The sequence below is a fragment of the Poecile atricapillus genome, chromosome 24 (genome assembly GCF_030490865.1).
Source record: "Poecile atricapillus isolate bPoeAtr1 chromosome 24, bPoeAtr1.hap1, whole genome shotgun sequence".
NCBI classification, from domain to species: domain Eukaryota; kingdom Metazoa; phylum Chordata; class Aves; order Passeriformes; family Paridae; genus Poecile; species Poecile atricapillus.
In genome coordinates, this window is record NC_081272.1 from 6,597,119 (window position 1) to 6,613,945 (window position 16,827).

A 16,827-nucleotide genomic window follows, 5' to 3' on the forward strand; every position below is an offset into this window, starting at 1 on the left:
CAGAAGAGCCCTGGGCTGTGTGCGGAAGCTGACGGGGAGCTCACCGTGATGTGCTTGGCCAGCACAAACCCAGACAGCAGCTGTGTGTTCTCAGCACGTTCCAGTGACTTGATTCATCTGGAACCATCTTAAAACAACCCCATCCCTTTTGTTTCCTGCTGCTGCAGCCGAGATCTGCTGTGAGGAGACAGATTTGGGGGTGAAAAGAAAGCATTTCCTTGATTCTGTATTCAGGATCTGCACCTGAAATCCCAAGGGACACCTTGGCTCCAGCTCCACCTGGAGGGAAGGAGGTTTGTTCCTTCCAACCTCGGCTGCACTTTTCAAACCCTCCCAGTGATCCAGGGAAGGTTTAATTCACTCTTAGTCCTTGGTGGGTGTGAGGACAGAGAGACCCCAGGGAGAGGCAGAGCCTGAGGGGTTTCATCCTTCCCTTGAGCTTTTCCTTTGGGCACGCACCATTGCTTCCTTTGACATCTGTGCAAAAAAAAACCCCACTGTAGTAATTTTTATCTGTTTCTCCACCATTTCCAGCCACGTTTATCATCCTGTGCTCGTCCCTTTACATCCTTTGACTTTGCCACTCAGTCTTTAGGCTCTGTTCAGCCCCTCCAGAACTTTCTATTATATATATACTATAGAAAATTTCTATATTCTGTTATTTGTCGCTGTCATTCGTGCCGGGGAGCTGTAGAGAAGCAGCTCCAGGGGCTCCCCACACCACTCCTGGCGCCTTTTCCCAGCCCAGGCAGAGGATGTGACTTCCCCAAAGCGCGGCGGGTCCCGCAGGTTTTGGGGAAGGGAGGTGTGATTGGTGCACCAGTGCCACCACCGAGCTTAAAGGCTCGGAGCAGACGAGGAAGTGTCAGGGGAAGTGTCACAGCACCCGCAGAGCCCCGGCCATGCTGCCCCTCCGGCGTGCCCACCTGCTCCTGCTGCTCGCCCTGCTCAGCCTGTGCCTGGTAAGGGCCCTGGGGTGGGGAGGGTTCAAACCCAATTTCTGCTTTCAGCTCAAAACCTCTGCTTTTGGATTTCTCTTTAAGCACTGGGATCTTACCAACAGCTTTGTGCTGTGCTCTGGGAGGTCCAAAGGCTTCCATGCGGTGCTTTTTGAAAGGGTTTCTTTAACTTGAGGGTACCACTGAGCTCTCCAGGACATCTTGAGGCTCTCCTGTGCCCAGCCCGTGTTTGCAGTGGGGATGCTGAGTGTGGCTGGCTGGACACACGGCTGTGGTTTCCTCTCAGCTCTCCCCATGGATGTTATTTCCCTTCCATGGGGGCTCCACGGTCCGAGAGCCATGCTGAGGGATGTCAGAGCTCTCCTGGCTGGTTAGGGATGAACCCACTGGCACTTTTGGGGAGCACGATGCACCTTGGGGCAGCTTTTGGGATGATTTTTTCCCCCCTACATGTTGATAACGGGGCCAGATCTGTCTGTCCTTATTTCACTCATGAATTTCCTCACAGCTGCGACCTGCTGCCGGCTCCACGGGGTGCATTTACATTTTGGGATTCCCCCTCTGCAAAGCAGGCAAAAGGGACAAGAATGTGGCAAAGGGGCAGAGTTTTGGGGTCCTTTCCCATCTCCGCTGGGACCCTGAGGAGGGGTGTAAGACAGCGTGTTTCGCAATGGGAAACGGCATCGCTTTTCCAGCAGCCAGGGCAGCGTTAGAGAGGGAAAGGAACTGCCCTGAAATCCCCACCCTGGCTGTGCAGCATCTCCCACACCCACTGCACCCTCCCTGTTTGCAGCACCCCGGGCTCGGGGGTCCCTCCTTCCCCTGCCCCTCGCTTCCAGCACGGGTGTTTCCCGCACTCCTCCTCCTCTCCTGCCGCACTGCCGTGTCCTGTCACCTTCTCACCACTTCCTCACAGCAGCAGAGACCCCTCCCTGGCTTCCACTTCCCCCCTGATTTCTCCAAACCCCTGGTGAGGAGCAGGGTTTGGATTCCGGGGAGAGCTCAGTTCCCTCCCTGCATGGGGACAAGCCCAGAGCTGAGTCCGAGTGTGCAGGGGAACCTGCCAGGGGGCTGGAGGCTGTTTGTCCTGCCTGGGCTGGACCACGGCAGTGCCGCAGCTCCTTTTTCCCCCGGGACCATCCCGTGAGGGGTCTCAGGGCTTTCACCGCCCTGCTGCTGTCGGGAGGGATGTCTGACGCTCGTTTTCTTTCCCAGTCCCTCGGCCAGGGGAGCGATGCGGCGTCTCCTCCGAAAGATGCTGTCCCGAGCAACACCACCGGCAGCACCAGCCTGAGCCCACCCTGCGCCAGCCCCCCGCTCCTCTCCGTGGCCCTGGCGGTGCTGGCAGCGCTCCTGCTGCCCCTGCGCTGAGCTGGGGCTCCCGGCTCGCCCCCCGCCCCCGGAGCCCCCCGGAGCCCTGCCCAGGATGGGATCCCCGGCACCGCTCCCGTTCCTGCCGCCCTCCGCCCGCCTCTCCCGCCGGCCCGGGGAGCAATAAACGCGCTGGTGCCCGGACCAAGGGCTCGGCTCCGCCTTCTCCCGTCCGTACCGGGGCTGACGGGGCCTGGGGGGAGCAGCACCGGGCACGTACCCGGGGGTTCAACCCGCGGGGATGGAGGGGCCGGGTGGGGCCAGGCCAGACTGGGGGGAGCAGGGTCGGGACCCCCGAGTGTCCCCAGAATGTCCCTCGAGTGTCCTCCTGAGTGTCCCCGAGTGTCCCCCCGAATATCCCCGAGTATCCCCCCGATTATCCCGATTGTCCCCGAGTGTCCTCCTGAGTGTCCCCGAGTGTCTCCCCGATTATCCCGATTGTCCCCGAGTGTCCCCCTCAATATCCCCGAGTAACCCCGATTATTCCGAGCGTCCTCCGAGTGTCCCCCCGAGTGTCCCCGACTATCCCCAAGTATCCCCGAGTGTACCCCCAATTATCCCGAGTATCCCCCCGAGTGTCCCCCACTGTCCCCGAGTATCCCCGAATATCCCCGAGTGTCCTCTAGTGTCCCCCAGTATCCTCCAGTGTCCTCGAGTGTCCCCCCCCGACTATCCCCAAGTATCCCCGAGTGTCCCCCCAATTACCCCCAGTATCCCCGAGTGTCCCCCAGTATCTCCGGGTGTCTCCGAGTGTCCCCGATTATTCCCGAGTGTCCCCGATTATTCCCGAGTGCCCCCGATTATTCCCGAGTGTCTCCGAGCGCTCCGCGGGTTCGGGCGGGACCCCCGCGCGCAGTCCTGGCCAATCCCGCAGCAGGGGGTGCTACTCTCCGCCAATCCGGCGCCGCCAGCTCCCGCCCTCAGCCAATCACAGCCCGGCGGAGTTAATATAAACCCATGAGAAGGGCCCGGTGTTTCCTGTCGGGCGAGTTCGCGGCGCGGAGCGGAGCTGGGCCCTGCTGGGGGCTCTGCAACATTGAGCGGCTTTCACTTCCTTCAGCGCCCCTTCCTGCCGAGCTGATCTTAACCTCTAAGTCCCTTATGTGGACCCCAAGACCACAGGGGTCCCCTGGGCTGCAGCTGTTGGGGTCCCGCAGCCCCCGGTGCTGCCAGGGCACCACGGCTTGGCCATGGAGCTCCCACCTCCAACTGCGTGGCCATGGAGCTCCCACCTCCAACTGCGTGGCCATGGAGCTGCCCGTGCCCGTGGAGGGCACTGGGATCCCATCCTGGCACCAGGATCGGGGTGGGGGGCACTGCCAGGCAGGACAAGGACAAGGACAAGGACAAGGACAGCAACCACCCAGGCAGAGCTGGCCCAGTCGAGCAGGGCTGTATCTTACACACGTACATAAATACAGTTCAAGGGGAGGAAACACCCAGCTGCTCTCCAGAGGGTCCCACACTGATTGTGCCAGTGGGATCCTTTGTGGACCATGTTCAGGCCTCCTCGGGAGGGAGGTGGGGTGGTCCCCCCGTGATGGAGAGGTTGATGCTCATCCTTCACACCAGCAGCTGGGGCACAGAGGCGCTTGGGGTGCAGCGTGGGTGGGGTCTGGGGTCTCCTGCCCCAGTGTGGGGACGCTGGCAGGGTGTCCCCATCCTGCCCCATGGCACCTCCGCCCCTCACAGCACCTGGATGTCCCAGATCTGCGTGGCTCTTTCATCAGCCATGTCCCAAACGATGGCGTGGTCCCGGTCGTAGCTTTGGCCGCCTGCAGAGCGAGGGAAAGGTTTGGGGAGGGCAAACCCCGCTCCTGACGGTGCTGAAGGGGTGGGTGCCCCATGCCATGGCCAAACACCCCACTTTTGGGCATCCCTGGCAAAGCAGCCTCTGTGCAGGGCTGAGGCCTCACCCTTGACATCAAGGATCATGTCCTCGAACATCTGGCTGTGGATCCGTCCCCGAGAATCCACGCTCCAGGTCTGACGCGGCATCCGTGTCTCGGACCACAGCACGGCCTTCGCGCCCTTCCCGGCCGGCCCGATGACCTGCAGGCTCATGCTGGGGGCCACCTGCAAGGGACACAGAGGGAGGGATTTCCCTGCAAGCTCAGCTGCTTCCGTGGTGGGATGTGGGATGAGCAGGGAGACCCCTCAGTGAGAGGTGGGGGTGATGAGGGTGACAAAAACTCTGCAGGGAATCCGGAGATGGCCTCACATCTGCAGGGGAGATTCAGGGAGGAGAATCACCAGATCTCTGGGGACCAGGCTGGGATCAGAGCCTGGGAAAAGCTGTTACAAAGCCTGGGAGATGGCTGTGGGGTGGGGAGGAGTCCTGCCAGAGGCTGCCCTGGTCCCCTCGGTGGCGCTGGCTGTCACAGCTGAGCTCTGACCTGGTTTTTGATCAGCCCATCCTCGTAGTACCAGACGGAGCTGCTCTGCTCGCTCAGGCTGGAGACCACCACCCGCCCCGCCTTCATGTCCTCCACATCGTCAGGGACCGAGAGGAAGAGCTCCAGCTCCCTGCTCCTGATGCGGAAATAAATCCGTCTCTGCAACGAGAGGAACCTGGCGTTTGCACCCCAAAACCTGCCTGCACCTCCAGGACCTCACCTGGCTGGGGCTTTGGGAAGGGAGGGAGAATCTTGGGGTTGTCCCCATTGTTCTCCCCCCAGGAGATGCCCAGGTGTCCCCAGGGCGATGTGACCGTGACCTGTCCCTGGTAGCTGGCACGGGCACGGCTCACCACGCTGGGTTTTACGAGGCAGCTGCCCACAGGGAGCGTTTCACCACAAAGGCAGCCACTCCCAGGGTGGGGGACAGGAATGCGGGGTGACAGCATCACCTTCCCCGTGTCAGAGCTGTCAGCTGCAGGCTGCTGCTCTCCAGCTCCCCCAGCCCACCCCGAGAGGGCTGCCAGCTCCATCTCCACGCCTGGTTTGGGGTTTTGGGGATCACCTCAAGCCAGGTGACGCTGACCTGGCGGATGGGGTAGAGGGACCCCACGTGCTGGAGCCCGCTGTAGGTCAGCCAGTTGGTGATTTCAGTGCAGTCCAGCAGCCACTGCCGCCCTCGGAAGTCCCCGTGCTCGCACAGCACCCAGCTGTGGGGACAGGACGGGTCACCCCGGGCGGGCAGGGGACACCCTCCGGCCACCGGGGGACCAGGGCTCACTTACATCCCTCCCTTGACCCGCACCGACAGCACGTGGTTGTTGAAACCCTCGGCCTGGAGACTCCGCACCTCGGAGTTCAGCTCGATCTCCTTCCCCTCGAAACACTCCAGCCCGTGCAGGAAGATGGAGGGCTCCGAGAAAAACTGGGATGGGAGAGGGCAGGGGAGAGGAGTGAGAGCTCCAGGGAGGAGCAGAACTCCTGTGAGAGGGGAAAAACATTCTGGGGGAGAAGGGAAGGGGAAGGGGAAGGGAAAGGGGAAGGGGAAGGGGAAGGGGAAGGGGAAGGGGAAGGGGAAGGGGAAGGGGAAGGGGAAGGGGAAGGGGAAGGGGAAGGGGAAGGGGAAGGGGAAGGGGAAGGGGAAGGGGAAGGGGAAGGGGAAGGGGAAGGGGAAGGGGAAGGGGAAGGGGAGTTCACCAGTGGAACTTTCTTCAGGGAGCGGATGGCGGTGGAGCAGAGGCAGCCCATGGCACCGAGCGTGGGGTACTCGCCCTCGGACAGCACGTGCTGCTCCCCCGCAAAGTCCTGCCCGTCGAACAGGATCCAGCTGGTGGGGAGGAGCATTCCCAGGCTGACAGAGCCATCCATCCCTCCTGTGACCCACAGCACCCCCATCCCGCCCACCCTCTGGGGCTGCCCAGGGTGCTGTCCTGTCCCCATCCTGCCCGGGACACCCTACCTGCCCCCACGGACTCTGCAGGAGCGTGGGATGAAGGCTTCGGGCAGGGCCTCCTGGTCCTCCTCAAAGGCAACCTGATCCCCCGAGAAGTCGGGCTCTGAGAAAAGCAGGATCTGGGGAGGGGGAGCAGAGGGGCTCGGTGAGGGGGCAAAGCATCACCTCCACCCCACAGGGGGCTGCATCCCCCTCCCCATCCAGCACCCCTGACCTTGGAGACGAAGTGGAGGTTGTGTTCCCTGACCTGGAAGCAAACAGAGAGGAGCTGGTGGGTGTCTGGCCGTGACCCCCACCAGCCCTGGGGGTCCCACGAGGAGGGGGTGTCCCCTCACCTGCAGGATGGGCTGTGCCGAGGCGATGTGGCAGTCGGTGGCCCCCCAGTCCTCGCAGTTGCGGTACACCCCCTTCTCCAGGATGTACTGCTCGCCGGAGTAGTTGGGGCTCTCGTAGGCCACCCAGCTGTGGGGAGGAGGTGAGAGCTGCCTCATTCCCTCCCCGGGGCCCCCTGCTCCATCCCCACGCTCACACTCACACTCACACTCACTTCACACTCACACTCACACTCACACTGACACACTCACACTCACACTCACACTGACACACTCACACTCACACTCACACTCACACTCACACTCACTCCACACTCACACTCACCCCACACTCACACTCACACTCACACACACACTCACCCCACACTCACACTCACTCCACACTCACACCCCACACTCACACTCACCCCACACTCACACTCACCCCACACTCACACTCACCCCACACTCACACTCACACTCACACTCACACCCCACACTCACACTCACACTCACCCCACACTCACACTCACACTCACACCCCACACTCACACTCACTCCACACTCACACCCCACACTCACACTCACACTCACACTCACTCCACACTCACACTCACACTCACACTCACACTCACCCCACACTCACACTCACTCCACACTCACACCCCACACTCACACTCACACTCACACACTCACACACTCACACCCCACACTCACACTCACACTCACACTCACACCCCACACTCACACACACCCCACATTCACTCACACCCCACACTCACTCACACTCACACTCCACACTCACACTCACTCCACACTCACACTCACACTCACACTCACACTCACACTCACACACACTCACACTCACACTCACACCCCACACTCACACCCCACACTCACCCCACACTCACACTCACTCCACACTCACACTCACACTCACCCCACACTCACACTCACCCCACACTCACACTCACACCTACACTCCACACTCACACTCACCCCACACTCACACTCACCCCACACTCACACTCACACTCACACTCACACTCACACTCACACCCCACACTCACCCCACACTCACCCCACACTCACACTCACACTCACCCCACGCTCACACTCACACTCACACTCACACTCACACTCACACTCACCCCACACTCACCCCACACTCACACTCACTCCACACTCACACTCACACTCCACACTCACACTCACTCCACACTCACACTCCACACTCACACTCCACACTCACACTCACTCCACACTCACACTCACACTCACCCCACACTCACACTCACACACTCACACCCCACACTCACACTCACCCCACACTCACACTCACACTCACACTCACCCCACACTCACACTCACACACTCACACTCCACACTCACACTCACCCCACACTCACACCCACACTCACACTCACACTCACCCCACACTCACACTCACACACTCACACCCCACACTCACACTCACCCCACACTCACACTCACACTCACACTCACCCCACACTCACACTCACACACTCACACTCCACACTCACACTCACACTCACCCCACACTCACACTCACACTCACACCCCATGCTCACATACACCCCACACTCACACCCCACACTCACACTCACACTCACACTCACACTCACCCCACACTCACACTCACACTCACACTCACACTCACACCCCACACTCACACTCACCCCACACTCACCCCACACTCACACTCACACTCCACACTCACACTCACACTCACACCCCACACTCACACTCACACCCCACACTCACACTCACACACCCCACACTCACACTCACACACTCACACTCACCCCACACTCACACTCACACTCACACTCACACACCCCACACTCACACTCACCCCACACTCACACTCACCCCACACTCACTCCACACTCACACTCACACTCACACTCACCTTACACTCACACTCACACTCACACCCCACACTCACACTCACACACCCCACACTCACACTCACACTCCACACTCACACTCACACTCACACTCCGCTCAGCACGTGGATGGACTGGGTGACGCTGCCGTAGCCGGCCAGCCGCGTGTCGGGGATCGCCTCGCTCAGCTCCACGCTCGCTCCCTCCTCGAAGTCCATGGCCTCAAACAGGACCAGGGCCGGGTCAGAGAAGTCCTGCGGGGACAAGGAGCCCCCCAAGCCCCAGGGGCTGTCAGGGGCAGGGGCTGTGGGTGGGACACACGCACAGCCGGGCTCCTGCCTGGCCTCAAGCACCCCGGGGAGGGTGGGAGCAGCTGCCAAGCCTTTGCTCGGACAGGTTTGGGGGATCTCAGCTGCCTGGCACAGGCAGGGAAGGCTCCCTTTGGGGGTGCCCAGCTCTCTCTGCCCACACCAAACCCATTCCCAAGAGATTCCCGTCCCTGCCCTCACCGTCCGGATCAGCCGTAGGGACACCAGCTCCCTGCTGTAGCCGCCCCACTGCCTCCAGTCCTGGTACTCCCCTTCCTCCAGCAGGTACTGGTGGCCACGGAAGCCTTCCTTCTCGTAGCCAACCCAGCTGTGGCACAGGCAGACACGGGCAGTGAGGACCCCAGAGGATTTCCACGTGCTGGCCCACGGGGACACCATGCACAGCCTCTCTCCCAGGTGACCCACAGCCATCCCACAGCCCTTCCCAGGGGTGAGCATCACCTTCCCAGGCTGCTCCGGCCGGGATGCCAGCCCTGCCCTCCCCGTGCCACTCACCAGCCACCCAGGACACGCAGGGAGCCCACGGTGGGCAGCGCTGGCTCAGCCAGGCTCTTCAGGTCGTAGATGTCTCTGCTGACGGTGAAGCTGCGGCCCTGGAAAGCTGCAGCCTCATAGATCAGCACCTGGGACGGGTGAGAAAGGTGAGAAAGGTGGGGTGAGGATGGTCCCACAGCCATCCCAGCCCGTGATTCCTGGGAGCTGCCCCAGAGCTCACCTGTGGCTCTCCAGGTCTCTCCACGACGGGGCAGCCCTGGAAGGAGAAGGAGCCCCAGTGAGGGTGTGGTGGCAGGAGGGGACATTGCAGGGACACCTGCTGCCATCCTTTAATAAAGCCTGAGCTGGTTTTTGGGTCATTTTCATTCAAGAAGCTCTTTTGGAGCTTTGTCTCACCCCTAAGCCACAGGAGCACTTTCCAAAGCCACTCTTGGCCTGTTTCCCACACCGTGATCTCACTGATGGCAACCAGGAGCTGCCAGAACTCACTCACACCTGGATACAGCCCCAGCACCCCTGAAACCACCCCCAGGAGCCAGCACTCACCAGCCTGATGGGATGCAAGGAGCAGATGGACGGGTCCTTTGCTCCCCAAGCCTTTAAATTGGGGTACCCGCCCGGCTCCAGGACGTAGGGATCATCATCAAAGAACGGCTTGGAGTAAAGCAGCCACCTGGGGAAGGAGGGGAAGGCATCACACCCTGCTCCCATCTGCCCTGGAGCCCTCCTGGCAGCCCCCAGCCGCTCACAGGCCCGAGTGGACGATGATGGAGGCGGCAGCGAGCGCCTGTCCCCGCTCTCGGGTGTCCTCGGCCGAGCCGCTGAACCTCAGCCGGGCTCCTTCGCCGTTCTCCTCCGCGAAGAGGCTGATCTCGGGGGTGCGGTAATCCTGGGGGAACAGCGGCGTTCCGAGCTCCGGCCCCTCTGCTTGGAGGGCTCGGGGAGGCTCCGGGGGGGTCTCGCACTCACCCTCACCACCCTCTTGAAGGAGCCGATGAGGAAGGGGCGGCCCCCGCGCTCCCCGCTCGCCCCGTACGCCGTCCAGGGGTTGTCGATCTCCACGTCCCCCTCGGCCAGGACGCATTTGCGCCCTCGGAACCTCGGCTTCTCGTACATCACCCACCTGGATGCAGGGCGAGGGGAAATCCAGCCTTACCCGTGGCCCTGCGCTGCCCCCGGGGTAATTAGCGCGCTGCCACCGCCGCGGTAATTAGCGCCGGCAGGACGGTGGCTCCTGGAACCCGGGATGCGACCTGGCCACATCCCCGGAACGAGTCCCAGCCCTCCCTCGGTGTCCTACCCGCCCCGGATGACTCGGATGGAGATGGTGTGAGAGAGCTCCCAGGACGTGGCGTCGGGAACATCGTCCCAGATGTCGCGTTTGTGCCCCGCGAAGCCGGCACCGGAGTACAGGATCATCTGCGAAGGGGAGATGCGGGGAGAGGGGCTGCCACACCGCGCCCTGCCCAGCCCGGCCCCAGCGCCCTCCCTGTACCTTGCCAGGCCTGGTGTTGATCTTCTCCATGCCCTCCTTATCCTCCTGCTGGGAAGAGCCGAGGGGACGGGCGGGTGAGGAGCACGCAGCGACATCGGCTGCTGCAGCCATCTCCCTGCAGCCCGAGGGAGCCGCAGCCTCGCGTCTGGCGTCTGCCAGGCCCTCCCATCGCCCCGAGCAGCCACACCTCGAGCGTTCCTGCCCTGCTGGGGATCAGCCTCCCGTCTGCCCCCGACCCTCCTCTCACCTGCCAGGGACCTTCCCAGCAGCCGTGGTGGCACCCTCCCATCACTTGACCTCGTATCCACCCGTCCCAGTATCCTCCCATCACCCATCCCAGTATCCTCTCATCACCTATCCCAGTATCTTCCCATCACCTATCCCAGTATCTTCCCATCACCTATCCCAGTATCCTCTCATCACCTATCCCAGTATCCTCTCATCACCTATCCCAGTATCCTCCCATCACCTGTCCCAGTATCCTCCCATCACCTGTCCCAGTACCTGCACTTTCACCCCGTGGCCTCTCTGGCAGGGAGCACGAGCCGTGTGTTTGGAACAGGGAAGGAGGCCCCAGGGCTCAGCCCCCAGCCCTTCCCACACCCCCCGGGAAGGAGAGCATTCCCCAGTGCTGGAGTCACTCACCAGGACGTGGTCGAGGCTCAGGGTCACGGCGCTCTCCGGCTCCTCGGTGGCAGGAGGGACAGAGCCTGAACTCAGGGCTTCCAGCATGGCCATCTCGGGGCCGGAATGGCCACCAGGGCCCAGCCCATTGTGGTCCCCGAGGCAGGGTAAGTCTGTGGCCCCGTTGCTGTCGGGCAGCTCGAGCAGGGCGGCGCTGGGGGACACGAAGCGGCTGTAGAGCACACTCTTGTCCAGGCGGGAGTAGGGCTTGCCCTCGTCAGCTCCAGCTGCCCGCTGCTCCAAAAAGTGGGAGAGCAGCGCCATGCCCTTGAGGACGTTCCCTCGGAAGAGCCCACTCCGCTCGGCAGGGCCGTCCCTGGGCATCCCACGGAGGGTCCCCGCCGCCGCCCGCTCCTCGGGGCTCAGGTAGGGGTTCTCGATCTCCTCCTCTTCCTCGGGGGTCTCCTCGGGCCGCCCCGCCGGGCCCCGCTCCAGCAGCTCCCGCAGGGCCTCGGGCAGGGACACGGGGGCTCGGGGGGCCACGCGGTCCTCGTGGATGGGGGGCAGAGCCGCACAGCGACCCAGCGCCGACGGCCGGGGCTGCCGCGGGGCCTTGGGCGCCTTCCGCATCTCCGAGGGCTCCATGTTGCGCAGCGTGTCCACGAAAATCTCCATGTCCACCAGCAGCTCGGGGTCCTCCTCGGCCGCGTCCGGGGGGCTCTCGGCTGGGGGCTCAGGGGCTGGGGGCTCGGTGGGGGGCTCTGGGATGCTCTCAGGCTCTTGGGCTGTGCTCTGAGCGTCTCCCGTGGTCTCATCCCCCTCCAACTCACTCTCAGCCTTTGCCGATGCTGCTGTTTCGGATGAAGGCTCTGGACCATCGCTCACCTCTGAGGGGGGGTTCTCGGGGGTGCTGCCGGCTCCCGGGGGGCTCTCAGTCCTCGGTGGCGTGGCTGAAACGGTGCCATCCCCGTCCGCCACGCTTCCCTCCCCTGCGCCAGCCGGCTCAGCCTGGCCAGCGGCACCAGCCGAGGGACCCTGCGGGGAGCTGCTCAGACTGGTTTGTGGGTCCCCGGGCCCGGCTCCCGCAGCTGCGCTCCCCGCCGCGGCTTCGGCTTGTGCCGAGTCCTTCTCCTCGGGGGATCCCTCGGCCCGGGAGCTCTCCCTGCCCGCTGCGGTCGCGGCGGAGCCGCTGCCGTCCTGCCCGGGGCGGGCCCGCTGTGGCGAGGCCGCGGTGGTCCCGGCAGTGCCGTGTGTCCCGTTCGGAGCCCCCCGTCCCTCCGCCCTGCCCGTCCGCAGCACCGTCACCTGCCTGGCCCTGGGCACGGCGGGGACGCGGCCGGGCTTGGCGGCGCTCGGGGCACCGGGAGCGTCGCCGGGAGCCCCCGCGGGACGCTCGGCGGGCCGGGTGGGCAGGAGGGTGCCGTGCACGTAGCTCTCCCTGTGCACCTCGCGGGGGGCAGCCCCCGGGATGGGGGAGCCGTCACGGCCGGGCCCCCCCTTCCCCCGCTCGTCCTGGCGTCGGGGCACCTGCGCCGGGGAATAAACCTGCGAGAAGATGGGGCCGTGCGCCGTGAAGTCCTTGAGGAGGCTGACTGAGGACGAGTGCTCCCGGCGGGTCGGGGCGGCCGGGCTGGAGCCCGTCTTCTCCACGATCTCCCTCTCCCAGGCCTGCAGCAGGAGGGACACGCGGGAGGGGCTCCCGTCCCGGCCCCGCTCGCTCCCGGGGCTCTCCAGGCGCCGCGACACCAGCGAGACCTTCTGGAAGCGGGATCTGCCCTCGGGAGCGCCCGCGGCTCCCTGCTTCATGCTGAGCTCCGCGCTGGAGATGAAACCCCTGCTCTTGGTGTGCCGGAACGGCGGATCCATGCCGGGACACCGGGCAGGGAATGCCGCGGTCCTGGAAGTCCCCGCGCTGCCGGGCTCAGCCCCCGCGGCCGCCACGCTGGGGCTGGCAGAGCTGCAGGGAGAGAAGGAGTCTCTGGCAGAGCTGAGAACAACCACCCCGCGGGGAGCAGCCCCACAGCAGGCCTTTAAACCCCACAGACCTCCCTCCGATCCTGCGGGACGTTTTGGGAGGATCCCGTGAGCACGGGAGGCGCTGACGCCATCCATCCTGGCACACTCGGGGGACACCGGGGGTCCCTCTGCCCGGCCATGCCGGGTCCAGCAGGGCTGCTGGGAGCACCGCGGTGGGCTGCGGGGCTCAGGTGAGCCTGGCGGGGCTCAGGTGAGCCTGGCTGGGCTCAGGTGAGTGTGCAGGATGCGTGCCGTGCCCCGAGCTGTGCCGTGCCCCAAACGTGGGATGAGTCAGGCGGGCAGCAGGGCTGCGCCGAGTCAGCAAATGCAGCAAACAAACAAGCCCAGAAAACAACAGGGAAGCTGCTTCGTGGGGGAAAGGGCCTGGCTGGGATCGGGAGCAGGGCTGGGGCAGCCGCGGGGCGCGCAGGAGGAGGTGGAGACCTGAGCAGCATCATCCCTTGACCCTTCCCCGTGGCTGTGTGGCAAAGGTGGGATTGCTCCGTCCACCTCTGCAGCTCCACTGGCACGAGGAAACGAGCTGGAATAATCGTCCAGTGCTCACCCCCTGATCTGAGATTGTCCCCAGCACGCGGCTCCACGTCCCAGGGTGCTGCAGGGCATCTCTGTGGCCCCGGGGCTCAGGGCAGGGGACAGGGACACTCGTGCCACCTCGGCTCGGGGGATGCCGGTGCAGGTGTCCCTGTGCTGTGGCCACAGGCCTACCCCAGAAGGGTTTTACTGCTGAGTTTGGGACTGGGAAGCAGCTGACACAGCAGGTGCTGGGGAGGGAACTGAAAGCGCACCCACATCCCAGTATCTCCCAGTTAGGAGCTGCTCGGTGTCACCGCCCAGCTGTGGGGACAATGGCAGGGATGGGGATTTGGAAGTCCCCATCTGGGAATGAGGACACGTCCCTGCACAAGTCCCAGGGCTGCTTTCCCTGGGGGACACCTCGGCAGAGAACCTCATCCCACAACAGGCAGGTGGGATGAATCCAGCGCTCCCCAGTCCCCAAGGGGAGCAGGGGGCCGGGGGCAGGCAGGGAAGGGCCGGGTACAGGCAGCCTCCTGCCCCTTCTGCCAGCCCGCCACGCGCCCTCCAGATCCTGCTCTCCCCGGCCCAGCAGGTCTTTCCAGAACAGATAGGAAGAGTTTGTGTCATTTTTCCGGAAGGTGAGGAGACCTTGTCTGAGACAGCCAGCACCGCTCGAGGCTGGGATCAGCCTGGGTGGGGCTGTACAGCCACATGGGCAAATCCACAGCTGGATCCCCAGGGTCACAGCTGGATCCCCGGGGTCATGGCATCCACCAGTGGAAGAGGGATGGATGCACTGGCTGTGCCCACAGCTGCAGGACAGCACAGGGACAGGGATGCTCTGGGGTGCTCACTCAGCATCCTGCCTCTCATCTGGAGCTGCGTTTCCAAAGATCTCCAGGTCTGTCTTTCCCATCCCATCCCATCCCATCCCATCCCATCCCATCCCATCCCATCCCATCCCATCCCATCCCATCCCACCCCATCCCTGCAGCTGGATCCAGCACCTGGTGCCACCCTGGGCCCCACAGATCCTGGGCAAGGAGCTCACCCCCAGCCCTGCACCCCACTTTCTGCTAAAATAATTCCCACCGCAGCAATGGGTGAAGCTCACGAGGGCACGAGGATGCAAGGACAAGAGGACAAGACCCTGCAGCTCCCTGGCTGCCGCTGCCGGCCATCCCCACCTGCCCGGACGTGCCAAGCTGCATTCAGCGGTGTTGCCACACCGGGGCACCCAGCGCGGCTCTAATTAATTCCCTTTGGCCAAGCCAAGCCAACCCACTGACCTCGTTTGCTGCCTCCCGTCACCCCAAAGGGTCTCCCGGCACCCAAGTCAAAGGCGCGAGGTGTTGTTTAATATTCAGGAGAGACGGAGGGGCCGAGGGCAGCAGCTGCGGCTGCCTTTGAGCCGGTGACCACGGATTAAGCGGAGCCTCCGGCCACGTTGGGCTGGGCTCTGTCACCGCGGGGTGAGAGCGGACCTGCCGCCTTCAGGAGATTCAGGGATGTGGGGTGGGTGGCTGCTGAGCTTGGTGGGGAGGGCAGGGGAGCCCCCGTCCCCCCTCGCTGCCCCTGCCTTCCCCCCCGAGCCAGGTCCGGCCGTGTGCCCGGCACAGAGGGGGACAGGGGTGACAGGGGAGCCCCTCTGTCCCCTGAGCCCGGGCCGTGAGGCCAGCAGGTGTGGAGGAGCCCCGGCTCACTCTGCACATCTCGGGATGCGCTGCGGTGGCAGGAGTTGGATTACAACCCCAGCAGCCCCCCAAATTCAGGGACTGAAGGTGAGAGGGTCAGAGCTGGGCTCAGCCCCCACCTCCCGGCCCCATCCCCCCTCCGTGGCCAGTTCTGATCCTGGGCAAGCAGGGACCCATCCCAGCAGCCGCCAAGCCGGGGCTCGGCTCCAAGCGCCGGGCAGCCCCCGTGGGTGGCAGCGGGACGGGAGCACCGGTGCTCGCCTGCCCCAGCACCGCGGAGCCCCGTCCCTGCCAGCACCCCCGGCAGCCGGGCCGGCCCGGGAGCGCCCCGAGCCCGGGGTCCCCGCCCTGCACCCCCGCCTACCTGCCGGCCGAGGGTCCCCCCGCTCCTGCCGGGGCCAGCGGGGTCCGTGCGGCGCTGCCGGTGCTGCTCTCTGCACACCGCACAGCTGGGCGGACCGGCAGAGTCACCCTGAGCACCCAGCCCTGAGCACCCAGCCCTGAGCAGAGCACCCAGCCCTGAGCACCCAGCCCTGGCGCAGCGGAGGTTTGGCATTCCTCAGGTGCTGACAGCCGGGGAGCCGGTCAGGCTGGTTCCAGACCCGGCTCCCCCGTTTCCTCCGACTCAGCAGCGCCGGGAGGGAGCCCAGCCTGCCTGGGTGGCTCTGGGCCCCCCGCACCTCAATCCCAGCGCCCACCCGAGTGAAGGGCGAGGGGAACCTCGGCTGGGACACCGCTGGTGGCTTTTGTCACCGCACCGCCAGCCAGCACGGTGCTCCCACCGCGGGCAGGGCCGTGGGGCTGGCAGGGTCCCGGCACAGCGTGCGAGGGGCTGGGGGTCCCGGGGCTGGGATTGCCCCGGGTTAATTCGCTTCCCGGGGGTCCCAGGGCTGGGATTGCCCCGGGTTAATTCGCTTCCCGGGGGTCCCGGGGCTGGGATTGCCCCGGGTTAATTCGCTTCCCGGAGGTCCCAGGGCTGGGATTGCCCCGGGTTAATTCTCTCCCCGGGGGTCCCAGGAGGAGCCCCCAGCACTGCAGCACCGAGGGGCTCCGAATGCAGGGACATCTCCCAGGTCTGAGGGCTGGGGCACTCGAGGGGCTTCGCACGGGCTTGGGGAGGGACTGAACGCCGCAGTAGCCCTGGGCCACCGCGGGAGACCTGACCCCGGGGCGCGGGGCCCCGTCCCGGCAGGGCCAGCAGCCGCCCCGTGTGCTCGCCCTGCCCTCCCGCTCCGCC

General features: G+C 64.4%; 1 protein-coding gene across 1 annotated transcript; it reads right to left on the minus strand.

Moving 5' to 3' along the window:
• Positions 1-4,016: 4,016 nt before the first annotated feature.
• On the minus strand, positions 4,017-13,209 carry CRYBG2 (crystallin beta-gamma domain containing 2). The gene is made up of 19 exons (XM_058856816.1): positions 11,365-13,209; positions 10,720-10,767; positions 10,525-10,643; positions 10,194-10,347; positions 9,974-10,113; positions 9,771-9,897; positions 9,445-9,480; positions 9,225-9,352; positions 8,910-9,036; positions 8,512-8,654; positions 6,515-6,641; positions 6,394-6,426; positions 6,186-6,298; positions 5,924-6,053; positions 5,512-5,651; positions 5,313-5,436; positions 4,727-4,885; positions 4,247-4,406; positions 4,017-4,105 (listed from the first exon to the last, which is right to left on the minus strand). Exons 1-19 carry the CDS (start codon positions 13,207-13,209, stop codon positions 4,017-4,019), a joined length of 3,942 nt encoding a protein of 1,313 aa, XP_058712799.1.
• Positions 13,210-16,827: the final 3,618 nt, after the last annotated feature.

Coding starts and splice junctions, on each gene's coding strand:
- CRYBG2 (XM_058856816.1), bottom strand. CDS start 13,209: ATGGATCCGCCGTTCCGGCACACCAAGAGCAGGGGTTTCATCTCCAGC. Junction 10,768..11,364: donor TGAGCCTCGACCACGTCCTG/GTGAGTGACTCC, acceptor GGCTCTTCCCAG/CAGGAGGATAAGGAGGGCAT. Junction 9,353..9,444: donor AGAGACCTGGAGAGCCACAG/GTGAGCTCTGGG, acceptor CACCCGTCCCAG/GTGCTGATCTATGAGGCTGC.